Below are 17,075 nucleotides of genomic sequence, written 5' to 3'. Positions count from 1 at the left end.
GACCCCTAGCCTGGGAACCTCCATATGCCTTGGGTGGGGCCCTAAAAAACAAACAAATGAACAAGCAAACAAAACACACTCAGTGAGTGTGAAGGGGAAGGTCAGGCTCAGATCCAGACAGGAGGGGCCGGGACCCCAGACCCAGAGCCCCTGGTCCCTCTTCTGGGTGATCCTCTAGGCTACAGAGAATTCTCTGTCCACACAATCTCAAGCCCACATCCAGGGCCTGAAGCTCCGTCTCACTTTCCCAAGGACAGATGGTGCCCTCGTGGGAACCCCCAGCCTGATCACAGCTGTTGGTTGGGGTGTAGACAGAATCTGGATGTACAGACTGGCATGTGTGCACAGGGCCCCTTGAGGGAGGACCAGAGTGAGGCGGGAAGGAGAGTGGGAAGGGCTGTGGCCGGGGGCCAGCTCTCCCAGCATAGCCAGGTGTCAGCACCAAACACGGAGGAATCCGAAAGTTCTGACCCCCAACCAGGCCTTCCAGGTTGTCATGAAGGCGCATGAGTCAAGGTGGAAGGACCAGACTGATTTTATATGAGTTTTTCAGTTTAACTCATAGCTTTTAAATATCAATACCCTGGGGGAGTTCCCGTCGTGGTGCAGCAGAAACGAATCCAACTAGGTTGTGGGTGTGATCCCTGGCCTCGCTCCGCGGGTTAAGGATCTGGCATTGCGGTGAGCTGTGGTGTAGGTCGCAGATGCGGCTTGGATCTAGCTCCGATTGGACCCCTAGCCTGGGAACCTCCATATGTTGCAGGTGTGGCCCTAAAAAGCAAAATAAATTTAAAAATACCCTAGATATTTAAATATTCATAACTTTTTTGCCTTTTTCTTTTTAGGGCCACGCTTGTGTCATATGGAAGTTCCCAGGCTAGAGGTCGAATTGGAGCTGGGGCTGCCGGCCTACACCACAGCCACAGCAAGAGAGGATCCTACGCCACAGCTTATGGCAACACCAGATCCTTAACTCACTGTGCAGGGCCAGGGATTGAACTGGCATCTTCATGGATACTGGTCTAGTTCGTTAATGCTGAGCCACAATGGGAACTCCTAAATATTCATAACTTTTAAATATGGTACGTGCTTCTCCACTTACACTCTTGCCCTGGGTCCTGCAAATGTCAGAGGCAGGCCTGAGGACAAGCTGGGGAGGCACAGTCTTCACAATCAGAACTGGCCCCACAGGCGGTGGGCTGCTCTGGAAGGAGCAGTCAGTGCTAGGGCTGTGGATGTGGAGCAGGCACTCTTCCACCAGGAAAGGAATTCTCCTGGAGTCATGGAAGAGTCCTTCCAACTGGAAGAATGCACTGATGTCTAATTTTGGAAAAAGTTAAGTGCCAAGCAAACATCTGTGTCTTTGAACCTACACATCTTTTTTTTTTTTTTTTTTTAAGGGCCACACCTGTGGCACATGGAGGCTTCCAGGCTAGGGGGTCCAATCGGAACTGTAGCTGCCAGCCTATGCCACCACCACAGTGACACCAGATCCAAGCCACAACTGTGACTTACACCACAGCTTACAGCATTGCTGGATCCTGAACCCACTGAGCAGGACCAGGGATTGAACCCATAGCCTTAGGGATACTAGCTGGATTCTTAACCTGCTGAGCCAAAATGGGAACTCCAAACCTATGCATCTTACCTTCCAGAAGAGATTCACAGTAGGATGTCCTGACACCAACCTCACGTTTCTCCAGACATCAAGAGCCTCTGAGGGAGCTGAAATTAACCAAAGAAAAGCTCGTGGGTCACAATATGCATGTACAACAGTGCATTCAACTTTTTTTTTTTTTGTCTTTTGTCTTTTCTAGGACGACATCCTCGGCATATGGAAGTTCCCAGGCTAGAGGTCTAATCGGAGCTGTAGCCGCTGGCCTACGCCACAGCCACAGCAATGCCAGATCCAAGCTGCATCTGTGACCTACACCACACCTCATGACAATGCTGGATCGTTAATCCACTGAGGGAGGCCAGGCATCGAACCCTCGTCCTCATGGATACTAGTCAGGTTCGTTAACCACTGAGCCATGACGGGAACTCCTAGCTCTCTGTTTTGTAAAAATATTTACAGTCGCCAATAATTGAAATATATGTATGTCCTATTTTAGTTGTTGATACTTTCTACTCAACCAAAAATGACCATATATTTTTAAAATCTACTAGAGGCAGATTTCAATTTGCTAAATAAGCCATCAGAGGGAAAAGCCATTATTGAATCAAAAAACGTATTGAAATAGGCACCATATGAGATGCCAGGCTCAAAGCAGAACCTTCAGCTGGTTTGTACAGACCACTTGCAAGAACAGAGTAACAGGGCAGTTGGTGGTGCTCCATGTTTATGTCAACATGATATCTCCCTCGGTATCACTTTGCTCACTATGATTCTGCTCAAGCAGAATTAAAATACACATAAGCGGGAGTTCCTGTCGTGGCTCAGTGGTTAAGGAATCCGACTAGGAATCATGAGGTTGCGGGTTCGATCCCTGGCCTTGCTCAGTGGGTTAAGAATCTGGCGTTGCCGTGGGGTGTGGTGTAGGTCACAGAGGCGGCTCAGATCCCGAGTGGCTGTGGCTGTGGTATAGGCTGACGGCTACAGCTCCAATTGGACCCCTGGCTTGGGAACTCCATATGCTGCAGGAAGCGGCCCTAGAAAAGGCAAAAAGACAAAAAGACCCCAAAAAAACCCAAAACAAAACAAAGCAAAAAAAAAAAAAAAACCACATAAACATTGACTTCGCCAGCATCAAGCATAATGTGTTACCAAAGGTTAAAAAATATATATATATAGATAGATAGATAGATAGGTAGATAGATAGATAGATAGGTAGATAGATAGATAGATAGATAGATAGATAGATAGATTCGCCATCAGTAGATTCATCTCATTTTCTTGTCATTATAAAAAGCAAAGTTGAGTATTTTTCAGGTTTATTATACAATAATCTAAAAGAAACTACTAAAAATGCTTTTTGTTATTTTCCCTTTGTGCTAAATTTTAGGTATAATGTTGGAATATATTTGCAAAAAAAATGTCCCAAAGCAGAGCAGCAGTAATAAAGTAAAAATTACTTAATGAAACACGACTGAGGCATAAACCACATTACCATCAGGAAGGAGGTTCTCTGCCTCAAGGATTCTTGAGGGGTCTATAGCCCTAGGAGAAATGGCTGGTATGCGAGGGTGGGAACCTCAGGCAAGGAGAGGAAGCCTGCTGAGCCCCTCTGGGGACCCGCACCTCTGTCAGAGTCACTGCTTTAAAACGGTCCCCCACCCCCTGCCCTGCTTACAAACACCGGTAATAAGATGCAATACAATAAATGCAAATAATCCTTCCTTTGGCAGTAAAATAGCCAGGACCTGACTCAATAAGATCACACCCTAAGAGACAGAACACACAGACTCCAGTCTGGTTGCGAGTAAAGCTTTGGAGCTTGTCGGCAGCGGGGTGAGTGGCAGTGGCGGCTCAGTCGCTCGCTGGTGGGGCCAGTTAAACTCCTCATCCTTTCTGTGCCTTCAGGGCCTCATCGATCAAGTATGGATACTAACAGGCCCTACTGCGTGTTGGGAGGGTTTAAGAGGAAACCACCACGGGCGTGGAGCTGTGTCCAGCACATGTTAAACACACAATAAGCAGTCACCGCGCTGGTACCACTGTTACGTCTCTGCCTTTCATTAACTGCAACCAGACAAGTCTTCCCAGTCTATGGGCCCAAGTGTATAAACTGGCAACAGTAATACCTTATTATCCTGGATTGGAAGGAAATGAAAGCGGGGCTGAGCCATCTAATCTCCTGAGGGCTATTTGCACTCTAAGCCATAGTTATTCGGGAGGCCTCTTTGTTCAGTCATTGTTGAGGAAACCGCCCCTGAGAGTGTGTTGAGAAGGCTCCCGGTTTACTGTCGCTGGAACGAACTGCTTAACGATAATGATTAAGTTTCTAAAAATCACTACATTTCCAAACATAGACCAAGGCTGTTTGATATGAGATCGATGCTTCCCCCAGCATGAATGCTACTCTTTGCCCCCAGTTCTGAATTAAAAGTCTACACTAATTTACATAGCCCCGGATCTACTGCGAAGCTGGCAATACTGGCAGCTTAGAAACCATTTTGGCAAAATTAAAGACCAGAGAGAAAATGTCCAGTAGAAATAAGTCAGATGGCAGATATCTGAGGCAGATGCCTTCCCACCCACCTCTTATTCGGCATTTAATTCAGTTTTTTTTTAAAGATGGCACACAGCCTCTCTTATACTACTTTCCCCTTAACTTTTGGTACAACTGAAAGTCCTCAGGGAAGCCCACCCACCTCCCTTCAGTCAGTTTAGATCCTTGAATTGGACACCAGGGAGCTGAACATACCAGCTTCAGGGGTGTTGAATTTTTGACTAATTGGTTCGCTCCATTTCCAGAAGTGATCGGCGTAAGCACAGCGCACTTGGGCCACATACTTTGTGTCGGGCTCCAGTTCATTGAAGAGGTACTCACCATTCACCTTGACGGAAACATTTTGTTGCTTGAATAAAAAATTAAAAAAAATTAAAAAAAAAAAGAAAGAAAGAAAAGGAAAAAGAAGACAGACGTTTTGGTGAGCATATTTCATTGCAAAGCCAAACCACACATGGAACATCCTGATTTGGAAGAAGCCTAGTTCTTCTTTGAGAAAAAAAGTAATCTCTGAGGCCCTCTTTCCAACTCTAAAAGTTTATGATTAATTTCCTGGAACTTCTTAACAGATGACCCACACCCTTTGAACCCACACAGAAATAAGAGATTCAAGAGAGTTTATTCAGCAGTCTCTCTGTTCAGAGCAGACAGAAATTTTTGAAAATAGAAAATTAAGCAGTGCTCTTACTTGTATCACTTTTCCTTCACCAAAGAGTTCAAGCTGACACAAAAGGGTGGAGTCATTCCCGGCGGAGTGCACCTTCCAGGTCACGGTGGCATTTGTGGCACTGATATTTTTAAAGAATAGGTTATAGGGAATCATTGGATGAACTGCCAAAAAAAATAAAATAAAACCATAAAAATATTCAAGCACAGATCCAAAAGGACTTTGATAAACAGGCAGTTCATTTCTTCACTGATTTGATAAGCATTTGTGTGTGTGTGTGTGTGTGTGTGTGTGTGTGGCGAAATGGCCAGCAAAACCAGACTTAGAGCCAAGATGGAGTAAACCATCCAGAGCCTTTCTCTCACTGATTGTTTTACAAACTATAAAGAGAAACAGAGGACGCTGAAAACGAAACAAAAACAGGCAAGGAAGTGGAGGGGAGTCAATACTTGAAGAAGTGGCCCATCCAAGGGAATATAACAGAACCCAGAGTCTAAACAAAACAACATTAACAACGTTGAGGATATGGTCCAAAATTATTACACACACACACACACACACACACACACACACACACACACATCCCTAAACAAACTAAAAGAGAAAGTGTCACCAAGTTCCAAGGGAAAAGGCAATCAACAGACATCAACCTCAAGATGACACTTGTGTCAAGATGAACTGGGTTACTCTGCTGTGCAGCAGAAATTGACAGAACAATGTAAATCAACGATAATAGAAAAAATAAGAACCTAAAAAACAAACAAACACAAATAAAGACTGTCCCACAACTGAGGTGCATATCCAAGAGTGATTCCAGGAAGCCTAGACCTTTACATCTTCCCATAGAAACTGGTTTTCTGTAAATCTTTTGTTCCTACTAACTTCCCTTTGTTGCAAAAATTCCTATATGTCCTCTGAGCAGTTTCTCAGGGTGACCTGAGATGCTGTCTCCCAGGCTTAAGTCCTAATTTTGCCCCAAATAAAGCTTAACACTCAAAAAGAAAAAAAAAAAAAAGAAAAAAGACTCCCTTGAAATGCCACAATTATTAAAGTCTTTAAAACAGATCTACGAGATAAAAGTAAATGCATCTGAAATGAATAGAGGGAAAACACTTCTCAGGAGAGAAATGGAACTTACTTTTTTAGAAAAAGAATCAAATGGAAATTTCAGAACTGAAAAATAGAACATCTGAAATAAAACACCTTCCATCTTACCCACTTCCACAGTTGCTGCATGACCTGGCCCCTGCCCACCAGTCCAATCTCCTTTCTCTCTCAGGAAAGACACAGGACATTCTCTTCATCCCCAAATGCCCAGAGCAGGTTCCCATCCCAAGACCTTGTCAAATCCTACTCCTTTTGCTCCAAATGTCCTTCCCCGAGATGACGGCTGCCTCCTCCTCCAACACCCTCATTCTAACTCACATAACACCCTCGCATTCTCTACCCCCTTCCCTGAAGTCTATCTTCTTCATAGGACTTTGCAATGCTTGACGTTATGTTATTAATATCTTTACATATGTATTGTGTGTCTCCATGCCCCATTCTGAACCCTTTCCGGCAACACACAAGCAAGTACGCTCACTAGGGGCAGTTCTCCCTCTGTTCATTGCCGGATCCCCAGGGCCTGCGACATTGGAGGGGGTAGGGTCAAAACACAGGACGAGATATTCCACTTCAGGGATGTGTAGGTCCAAACTCTTATGAAATAGCACTTTCTATCCAGTCAACTGACAAAAATGAAAAGGGTGACAGTACCCACTCGGAGAGGATACAGTGGTCCAACCACTTTGGAAATCTATATGGTGGCACTAGTTTATATTTGAGTTGAACATTCACATTTTGAGTCCTCATGGGTTCCACTCTTAGGCACATACTCAAAAAAAAAAAAAAAAAAAAAAAACAAACCCACAATTATAAGTGTGTATTGGATACATACATAAAAATGCTCTTATTAAGACTGTACCCAAGAGCATAAACCTTGATACAATCTGAAAATCTATCAAAGAAGATGCACAAATAAAATACTCCAATATATTTAGGAGTTCCCATGTGGCTCAGTGGGTTAATAACCCAACTAGTATCCATGACGATGCAGGTTTGATCCTTGCTCAGTGGGTTAAAGGAACTGGCATTGCTACGAGTTGTGGTGTAGGTCCTGGATGTGGTTCAGATCTGGCGATGCTGTGGCCGCAGTGTAAGCTGGCGGCTATGGCTCCGACTCGATCCCTAACCTGGGAACTTCCTTATGCCATGGGTGTGGCCCTAACAAGACACACAGAAATTGCGTATTTACGTAATGAAATAATCTATAGCCGTGAAAATGGACTACCACAACACTCAATAATATGGGTAGATATTAGCAATTTAATATTATATAAGAATAATTACTAGATTATTACATATAGCTTGATGTTTTTTAATCTACGTTAAGACAAAATAAAAACAGTATTTGGGGATTACATAAGAAATGAGAATATATGCACAGGCACACACATGATTTAACTCTGTCATCATCTTAGGAGAATGAGCAGGGTGGGGGGGCTGGGGGATGGGAGATGAAATCAGTTATTGTCAGATTTCTCATTTGAACTTGAGCAGTAAGCTCACCGATGTTTCATACATTATGAAAACAAATGGGGACGGTGGGCCATGCATGTACCCATGAAGAGAAGCGTGACATGAACAAGAGTTATGAATTTTGTTGGTGTTGTTTTGTCTTTTTGCCTTTTCTAGGGCTGCTCCCACAGCATATGGAGGTTCCCAGGCTAGGGGTCGAATCGGAGCTGTAGCCGTTGGCCTACGCCAGAGCCACAGCAACACCAAATTCGAGCCGCGTCTGCAACCTACACCACAGCTCACGGCAATGCCGGATCCTTAACCCACTGAGCAAGGCCAGGGATGGAACCTGCAACCTCATGGTTCCTAGTCGGATTCGTTAACCACTGAGCCACGACGGGAAATCCTATGAACTAAAACTTTGACTTAAGATGGGAATGAGGCAAAACGCTGTATAGCACTTTTGCTTGATTCCACAGTGTGTCAAACAAAGACATGCCAGTGACCACAGGGGGGCTGCTCTCAAGTCTCACCTCGATGGGTCAGGTTAAAAAGAATATTGACACTTCTTTTTCTTAAGTAGTTTTCAGCCACGAGGGTGAAATTATACATTTCTTGTGAGTCTTGAGCTACTTGCCAATTACAGAAGTTCCTGTGTTCACAAAGTATCTTTTTCCCGGAAAATCTGAAAACAACAACAACAATTTCAGGGTTTACACTTCTGGCAATGCAAATGTGTACCCCTGAATCCCTTGGGGGGCACGATCAGTAGCTATCAAACTAGGTTCCACACAATAGCATCCACCCATCGTCGACAGGTACCGATGATGAAAATATTGTTTCAGTAAACTTGATCCAGGTGGTTAGAAGTGGAATGAGGAATCGTGGACCTTCCCTCATGGGTGGTGAAAACTCTCCTTCATTTACTTTGGATATTCTTAAAAAATTAGAAATTAGGTAGACCTAGTTCACTATAGGGAGCTTTTTTTTTTCCCCATCAACAGGCATCATTCTCTGCCTTTCTTATTATTTTCAGGCTACATTTTTCTTTAACAAAGTACTGTACTTTCAGGAAGAATGTACTACACACTTGTGACCACTTGAGATTTGTTTTTCACACTGATGGTTGGAAAATATTTGTTCAAATTTCCTGTAACATCTCAATGTGGCTTTTGGAGTTTCCTTCCCACTGTGGCACAACGGCATCGGCGGCATCTCCGGAGCCCTGGGACGCAGGTTTGATCCCTGCCTGGCACAGTGGGTAAAGGATCCAGTGTTGACCCAGCTGGGGGCCGCTTGGATCTGATCCCTACCCTAGGAAAGGGAGAGGAAAAAAAAACAACCCAACCAACCAACCAATCAACCAAATACATAAATAAATAAACACATGTGGCTTTTGTTATGTTGTCACAAATACCCTAAACAAGGACGACACTGTTATTACTGTAACCGGAGCGCACTTACGATTCAAACAGAGTGTAGCTTTGGGAAGGTTGTTTAGGCAACGCAGTGTCACTTCCAGGATCCCAAGTACAGTTCAAATTCTTGAAGTCCTGGGTTTCACAAGAAAAGTCCTTGGGCTCCTCGAGTATTTCTGTCCACACAAAGAAAAAAGATGGAGACCTCGCTGAAGCCCTTGGTTGAAAGACAAGTGAAATGGAAAGTTCTCTTTGGGGTCTGAGGCCACTGAATTGCTCTGAACAATGGAGCAATGCACATCAGCAGCTCCAGAAAGGCACATGCTGGGCGCCTCGTCTCAGCCTTTTCTCCTTCATTCTCGGGTGCTCTGCTGAACTATCACCAGGGATGGGCAGGTGTGTTCTGCATGTGGTCTGCACTCTGCTAGTATCTGCTCAAGGCACACAGAGTGAGCAAAAGGCTGACTGAATGGAGTCAGCGTTGCCTGGTGGTGTCCTGTGGATGCTGTGGCTTGCGGGGAGCCCGGGCTGTGCTTGGGATGTTGGGAAGTCAGATCCGGGGGACCTGCTAAACTCCACAGCTGGGAGCTGAGCATTCAAGGAATGAGCAGCACCTCCAAGTTCCCTGGTCACTGCCGTCCTTAGAGGCCACGGCAAGGGGCGCAGGGGACCAAGCGTCCAGGAGACTGGAGATGGCCTCTGTAGACATTGCCCCACTGCGCAGGGGCAGGGAGGTCTCCCGACAAACAGGCGACCACTGTGAGCACACACAGAGCCACAGGAAAAGTAAAATGCTCCCTCCTCTCCCCGCCACCCCCCATGGGGGCACCTAACTTGTCTTGCCCCCAGGTGGAGACAGTTGTGGCCTCATTTGCTGACTACGTGTAACTCTCGTCCTGGGGCCGGGCCCTGTCTGTGTTCATTCATCCTCAGAACCACCATTCGCAGGGGAGGAAACAGACTTGGACCGGCAAGGAAACTTTCAAGATGTCTCACCAGCCATGGGAAGAAGATTCAAACCCAGGTCTTCCGGCCACAACCCTGGCCGCCCCTCTAGGGCTGTCCGGCCCGCAGCCCCTCTCCTCCCTCCGCCGTCCCTCAGCCCTTCCAGCACGACTGATGCAAAGCAGGATATTTTCCCAGTGGTCCAGGTCAAGACCTGAACTTTCTCCCCTTTCACCCTCCCAGTTTCTAGGAAAAACATGTCAGCAAGCTCAAGAAAAGAACAGGAAATCCTCCAAGCATTGCTTCAGAGTTTCCTAGAAGACATGGGAAACGAAAGAAAATTGATTCCATGGGTGGAAATGGTTCCTTGCCTTCTGGGAAAGGAGATTCGAGCTATTCCACAGGATCCGGGTGGTGGGGGGGGGGCGAGACGTGTACACTCACTTGAGACAAAGAGAACAGTGCCTTTCATGGCAACTCCTGGGTCCTCACAGAAGATGTTGGTCCCTGTTCTCCTAATGAAAGACACGTTCTTCAACTCAAACGTGGATACGCGTGGATCAAGTTGTTTTCCGTGGATCTGTGCGCCTTCCAGATAACAGGATATGTTATGTTGAGGGTTCCTAGAAGTGTAGCAGATGGTGACATTGGAGCCTTCTTCCACCAGCTTATCTTTAGGGAAGAGGAACAACAGATCCTGCCCGAGGGAATTCTGTGCTACAAGGTTAAAAAAAAAAAAAAAAAAGTCCGCTCAGTCAGACTTGGACGCAACACTGAAACCAGCCCCCTCCTGTCTCACTCTCAACAGACACCTTTAGCTGTTTCGACCTCCTGGAGCACAAAGGAATCTAAACATCTATAAACGATAGAAAAAATTTTATAGCAAAGTTTATAGCAAGTCTATAAACTTTGGTGTGTGCAAAGCGACTCTCGGTACCATGGCTCCTGTGGTTACCACAACACTGCTGCTCTTGTTCTAAGAACTGAGACAGCGCTGGGACTGGCGGCCTGTGGAGGGTCGGATTATCGCTGGCGATCGCTCACCAGGGCGGCAGCGTCTGCTCTTTACTGATCCTGGCCATGTGTCGTGGGGGGTGGGGGTGGTGTTAAGTGCTTATGCATATCCTCTCTGGTCCTCTTACCACCTGACCACAACAGGATGCACAGGACAGGCAGAGACCAAGCCCAAGTTCGCTCACCCGGCCAGTGGCAAAGTCACATGCACACCCACCAGGTTTGCCCAGTCCCCACGCCACGTGTCCCTCATACTCTCCAAATTGGTCTGTAGGTAGGTCACTCCTCTTCCACCTTCTCAGACGCCAGTCACCCAATATCTCCTCTGGCTTCCATCTTCCTTCTGTATGTCCATTGGCACCAAAGAGTCCTCTAATCCCTCCCATTTTAGGCAAACTCACTGTCCGTCGTGATGGCCCCCTGCTTCCTTCCCCCTCTCCCATTCCCCTCACAGCCAGCCTCCCGGAGGAAATGCCTGTACCCAACGCTCAGCTGTCACCATGCCCTGCCCTACACTTGACGTGTAGCTAATACACATGTCACATGCAGGGAAAATGAATGCTACATTGCGTGCATTTGCATAATTATCTCAATGAAAAAATTCAGAGGCAAATCCTCAGACATCGCTCTCCCGGTGGCAAGTGTCACACCCATGCTTTCTAGATCCAATAGGAGCCAAAGAAAAATAGCACTGTTGTCTACCTGGAGGTCCTCAAAAGGGACTTTGACTATTGACCCCCAGAAAATATGAGTTAGTAAATCCCTTCACGCTTGCATCACCTCACTTCTTACCATCCGCTTCCTCCCAGCGACTCCAGTTGCTCCAGAACTTCGGCTCAGGGATCCTGGCATCATCCACCATACTCCTCACTCTTACAAAGTGTGTTGCACATTCCAGAGGGAGCTCGGACTCCCAGCTCCAGCGCAGGACTTGGTTCCCCTTCACAGTGGTGCTGTAGCTCTCCTAGAAATAAAGCGAAAAACCTGGAAACATATAGCCAGCCATGTGATCCTGGAAAAAGGCTTGACTGGGCTTTTCCTAAAGCACACACTTAAGTGTCCACTGTAACTCCATGAGCAAGTACAGTCTGTCCTCAGCCAGCCAGCTTCTGTGCTCTGAGGGCCCAGCAAGAAGGCAGCCACAGCCTCCTGCCTTCCAGAAACTCGCTCCCAATCCCTCTGGGCTTCCAATTCCAGCGGGTCATGGGGAGCAAAAACAGAAGCTACTTGAGCCTTGGGGGAAAATATTAGAGACAGGCTGGCCACATAGAACCTGCTAAGAAAACTCTTGCAAACTAGAGGATGAATTGAGGCACCCTTTAAGAAATGAGCAAGACTGGAGTTCCCATCATGGCTCAGTGGAAACGAATCTGACTAGCATTCATGAGGATGCAGGTTTGATCCCTGACTTCGCTCAGTGGGCTAAGGATCCAGCGTTGCCGTGAGCTGTGGTGTAGGTTGCAGACATGGCTCGGATCCTGCGTTACTGTGTCTGTGGCATAGGCCGGCAGTGACAGCTCCGATACGAACCCTATCTTGGGAAACCTCCATGTGCTGCGGGTGTGGCTCTAAAAAGACAAAGAAAAAAAAAAAAGGAGCAAGATTGATGAGAATGTTTTAATATAAAACAAACCAAGCTAGCCAAATCTCAGGAGAGCTGGCAGTCCATCATGGTTCCACCATCCCCCCAGAAGTCAATGGATGGCTCCCCGTCACTCCCTTGTCTTTTCAGATACAACGGCCACATGGCCCATGCCCCCTCCCCTTGAGCTCCCTCTGTCAGAGTCTTTGGTCCCCCCAGATGTCAGCCCCACAGCAATGTCCTATACCGTGTGCTCTTGGGAAGTTTTTCCAAGTTGGACTGAAATGTGTATTTCTCACACAGCTTTTAGTCTCACTCTACGACACTAGTATTTTCATTCTCGAAATCAACCAACCTCAGTGGCTCCCTTCACACCTGGCCCTGTCATCCAAGGTCATTTCCAGTCCGACCCCCAGCTGCCTTTGCCTTGCAGGGCCCTTCTCTCTGGACACAGTGGTCTAGCCCTCACTTCTGGAAGAGCTTTATGCTTTTATACCTCAGTGTTTATTCTGTGTCCCTGGTGAGTGTGCCCGCTCTGCTTCAAGGCTCTGTTATACCCTGTCTCCTTCATCAAACCTTTCTTGCTCTTTCCTCTGGCTTCCTCCCATCCGCACCTTCCCAGAAGCCCCTGGCACACTTCATCTGGGGCTGTGCCCCTGACTCCAGCATGGCACCAAGGAAGTGGGGACTGGGCTTCATTCTTCTTCATGTGCTCGCAGCTCCAGGCACTCATGTGCCTCAGTGGGCCCCTCGGGACACCTGCTTTCTGCCCCCACAGCTGGGGAATGGGGACCAAAAACACCTTGCTCTTCCTGGGGAAAGTGGAATTTGTATGCATTTTTTCAAGGGCCAATGGCAAGTCTTCCAGTGAAAAGGATGGGGCCACAGACACGTCACATGCCACTTGGAGCTGCCAAACTCTGAGGCCTTCTCTGCACCTGTGCTTTCTTTCCCCCAGGCTGCCAACCTTCTCTAGTGCCCTTGGGGAACCAAACACGGTCCTGGAGGGAGAACCACTCAGTCCACAGGAAGGGCACCTAATCATGTATGCCTTTCTCATTCTATGCGAAACTCTGCTTTGTGAAGTATTTATTTTATTTCAGGGTACTGCATTTCTTTATCCCTACATGACAAAACACTTTTTTTTTTTTTTGGTCTTTTTATGGCCGCACCCGTGGCATATGGAGGTTCCCAGGCTAGGGGTCGAAATGGAGCTACAGCTGCCGGCCCACACCACAGCCACAGCAACGCAGGATCCGAGCCTCATCTGTGACCTACACCACAGTTCATGGCAACGCCGGATCCTTAACCCACTGAACAAGGCCAGGGATCGAACCTGCATCCTCCTGGATACTGGTCAGATTCGTTTCCTCTGAGCCACGACGGGAACTCCAGAACACATTTTTTTAACTACACATTTTGGGTCCTGATCCATGCAACTTTTACCATTTACTATGGGCAATCTAGGGTAACATTTTTCTTAAATGTTATTTGAGAGCCAATCCCCCCAAAAAAAGAAAAAAGAAAAGAAATTCTGTCAATGGTGATCCTGCCAAAATGTCCACAAGCTACAGACGAGATTTCTACTGGATTTCCTACCTCTCCCTCTGAGATTCAGCCACTTCCCTTGATCGTCCCCACGGTCACCACCCGCTCCGGGCCCCTCTCCTCCGAACCAACCCTATTCCTGGCTTCCAAGTGGTCATACTTCACCGGCTCCACTTCTCCCAACTTCCCTCCACTGTGCAGCCAGAGTGAGCTTTTTTAAAAAAACCTCCCAATAAGATCTTGTCATTTCCCTTCTCACTGCTCCCAGGATAAAACACAACCCCTGAGCAGGACTCCCAGTGTCCCGTGTGCTCCCGGGTCCACCTTCCCATGTGTTCCCCACCTTTTGGCCTAAAAGCTCATAGCCCCTTTCACTCAGGGCCTCCGCTCACACCAGCTGGATCTTCCTGGAACATTCTTCTCGTCTCCATGTAAAAGTAGCTTCCAAGCTTCTTTCCCATTTGGGCTCAAGTGGCTCTTCCTCCACGTTGCTGGAGAAGGTCAGGTGGACTCTGACCCCACAGCCCCTTGTCTGCAGCCCACCCCACACCCCTCCCCACTCACATTTGGGATGCCCTGGTCTGTGTGATCCGTTCCTCGCTCTAGCAGCACCAAGAGCCCCGTGCCTCGAACAATGCCTGGACCTGAGCCCACGGTTGAAAACTATGTGCTAAACCATTTCCTCGCTTCATTAATATGCAGGGAGCTCTATTTTTTCCCAGACGCTCTGTGTGGATTCTGCGTAACCACAAGTTGAGCTTTGTGGTCTTTAAAGCCCTGTGGTGGAAGAGAGGAAACTTGCCTTGAATGCATTGATTCAGCAATCTTCACAAAAGCGATGACTTGTCTTTGGGCTGCTTTCATTCATTGAAGTGGCAAGTTCCATGTGGCCCTGGCAGACGTGAGTCACTCACAAAAACCTGGCATTTGCACAGAAGTCCAGCTGAGGTCCCGGATTCGTTCCTGAGGCCTGAGCTTAGCCCTCTCTGACTCACGCTCCAGGCCTCCTTCCAAGCTGGAGCAGTTACTCTAACTCTGCCTTCTCCCACCATGGACAGAACCAGAAAGCAAGTGAAAAGCTGAGGGTGGAACCCGGTCCTGGGTGAGCCTGTATGGAGCATCCTGGGGGCTAACGCCATCCGGGAGCCCTCTCGGAGGCCCCGGTGCAGCCATGAGCAACTGGGTCAAGATGTTTTTCCTTTGACTTATGTGGGGTCATGGCAATCTGAGACATGGGTCTGGAAAGATGCTGCTTCTCGCCTCTCGAGTAAGGGTGCATCGCAGGGAACTGCCATTGGAGAGGAGATGAGAGTCTAGACAGAGCAGCCCCTCTTGGCCGGCTTTTGGCTCCTTAACTGGAGAGGGGACCTTATGTCTGTCCTCAGTTTCAGGCCTGAGAGATTCAGATAAAAGCGCCTCATGAGAGTTCCCATTGTGGCGCAGTGGAAACAAATCTGACTAGGAACCATGAGGTTGTGGGTTCAATCCCTGGCCTCACTCAGCAGGTCAAGGATCCAGCGTTGCTGTGAGCTGTGGTGTAGCCCGCAGATGCAGCTCGGATCTGGCACTGCTGTGGCTGTGGTGTCGGCTGGCCGCTGTAGCTCTGATTCAACCCCTACTCTGGGAACCTCCATATGCCGCGGGTATGGCCCTAAAATGCAAAAACAAAAAAAAAAAACAAACAAAAAAAGCTCCTGGTGGCATTGTCTCTTCTGGGCCACACTGTGACTCTGTGTGCCTGTCACCCTTCTAGGGGCCCAGGGCTCCAGCCAGAGACAGAGCTGCCATGAGAGGAGCCACTTCCTCCCACCAGCTGTGGCAGCTCCTAGCCTACCCAACCCCAGCCAGCACAGGGAGAGTCCTGGGGGTTCTCTCTCAGGGTGAAGCAGCACAGTTTTTCTTACATCATCCTCTTAGCCTGGCTGGGTGTGTCCTGGACTGTCTTCTCCACTGTGCCGTCAATGACTCAAGGTCAAAGATGGGCTTTCCTTTCCTATTCCTAGCATCTGGCACAGGCAGGTGTGATTATCTTCTGTCAAATGAGTAAATAACAACAACAAAAAAGCAGCACCGCAAACCTCCCTGTACCTTAGATCCCCTGTTGGGATCAGGCTGCACTGCACATCATGAGGACAATGCTACAGACAAGGCAAAACTCTGCTCTCAGACCTCTCCAGCCTGTACGTCATACAAGTAAGTTCCACCAGCAGCTTTACCTCAAAAAGAGAGGTACTACCTAAATCAAAGGTGTAGACACGAGTTCCCATCACGGTGCATCGGAAACGAATCCAACTAGGAACCATGAGGCTGCGGGTTCGGCCCCCGGGCTCGCTCAGTTGGTAAGGATCCGGTACTGCCGTGAGCTGTGGTGTAGGTTGCAGACGCGGCTTGGATTAGGTGTTGCTGTGGCTCTGGCGTAGGCCAGCAGCTACAGCTCCGAAAAAGGTGTAGACAGATACGCAGAACCCTCTGTTCATATGTTGTTATCGTCATTTACTATAACAGAAAGAACTTTTTCTTTATTTTTAAAATATTTTTATGGCCACACCCATGGCACATGGAAGTTCCTGGGCCAGGGATTAAATCTGAGCTGCAGGTGTGACTTAACGCTACCTCTGTGGCAATGCTGGATCCTTTAATCCACCACACCGCAGCTCAGATCTGGTGTTGCTGTGGCTGTGGTGGAAGCTGGCAGCTACAGCTCTGATTTGACCCCTAGCCTGGGAACCTCCACATGCCGTAGGTACGGCCCTAAAAAGACAAAAGAAAGAGAGAGAGAGAGAAAAAGACAGATAGACAGACAGACAGACAGAAAGACAGACAGACAGACAGACAGAAAGACAGACAGACAGACAGACAGAAAGACAGACAGACAGACAGACAGACAGACAGACAGACAGAAAGAAAGAAAGAAAGAAAGAAAGAAAAAAAGAAAGAAAGAAAGAAAGAAAGAAAGAAAGAAAGAAAGAAAGAAAGAAAGAAAGAAAAAAAGAAAGAAAGAAAGAAAGGAAGAAAGAAAGAAAAAGTAGCTGGAGTCTTTAAAGTTAGTGGCTTTTCTGTTTGCTAATGGAGCTTACCATCTGGATCCCCTGTTCCCTCACCTCCACCGTCTGGGAGAAGAGTGGCTGTCCACTAGCAAATGGGGGTCCCCAGAAATGACACTTCCCTAT

The 17,075-nt window shown here is 47.6% G+C and overlaps 1 protein-coding gene across 8 annotated transcripts in view; it reads right to left on the bottom strand.

Annotated features, from left to right (window-relative positions):
* OSMR (oncostatin M receptor) overlaps nt 1-17,075 on the bottom strand; it is a 60,652-nt gene that overhangs the window by 16,209 nt on the left and 27,368 nt on the right. For 4 of the 8 annotated variants that reach the window (XM_013984748.3, XM_085002128.1, XM_003133904.6 and 1 more), the window contains 7 exons: nt 11,568-11,739; nt 10,206-10,478; nt 8,863-8,992; nt 7,932-8,083; nt 4,861-5,003; nt 4,368-4,521; nt 1,649-1,725 (listed from right to left, as the gene is read on the bottom strand). In XM_013984748.3, coding sequence (XP_013840202.3) covers nt 1,649-1,725; nt 4,368-4,521; nt 4,861-5,003; nt 7,932-8,083; nt 8,863-8,992; nt 10,206-10,478; nt 11,568-11,739 — 1,101 coding nt within the window. The remainder of the gene's footprint in view (nt 1-1,648; nt 1,726-4,367; nt 4,522-4,860; nt 5,004-7,931; nt 8,084-8,862; nt 8,993-10,205; nt 10,479-11,567; nt 11,740-17,075) is intronic. The other 4 variants (XM_085002127.1, XM_085002129.1, XM_021077088.2 and 1 more) reach the window with 1 other exon arrangement.

Source organism: Sus scrofa, chromosome 16 (assembly GCF_054392235.1).
Source record: "Sus scrofa isolate SSC_HxYL_T2T_F1_AM1 chromosome 16, Sscrofa_HxYL_maternal_Yorkshire_Landrace_v2.0, whole genome shotgun sequence".
In the NCBI taxonomy this organism is placed as follows: domain Eukaryota; kingdom Metazoa; phylum Chordata; class Mammalia; order Artiodactyla; family Suidae; genus Sus; species Sus scrofa.
Note: the sequence above shows the minus strand (reverse complement) of the source record. Positions and strands in the feature narration are given on the sequence as shown.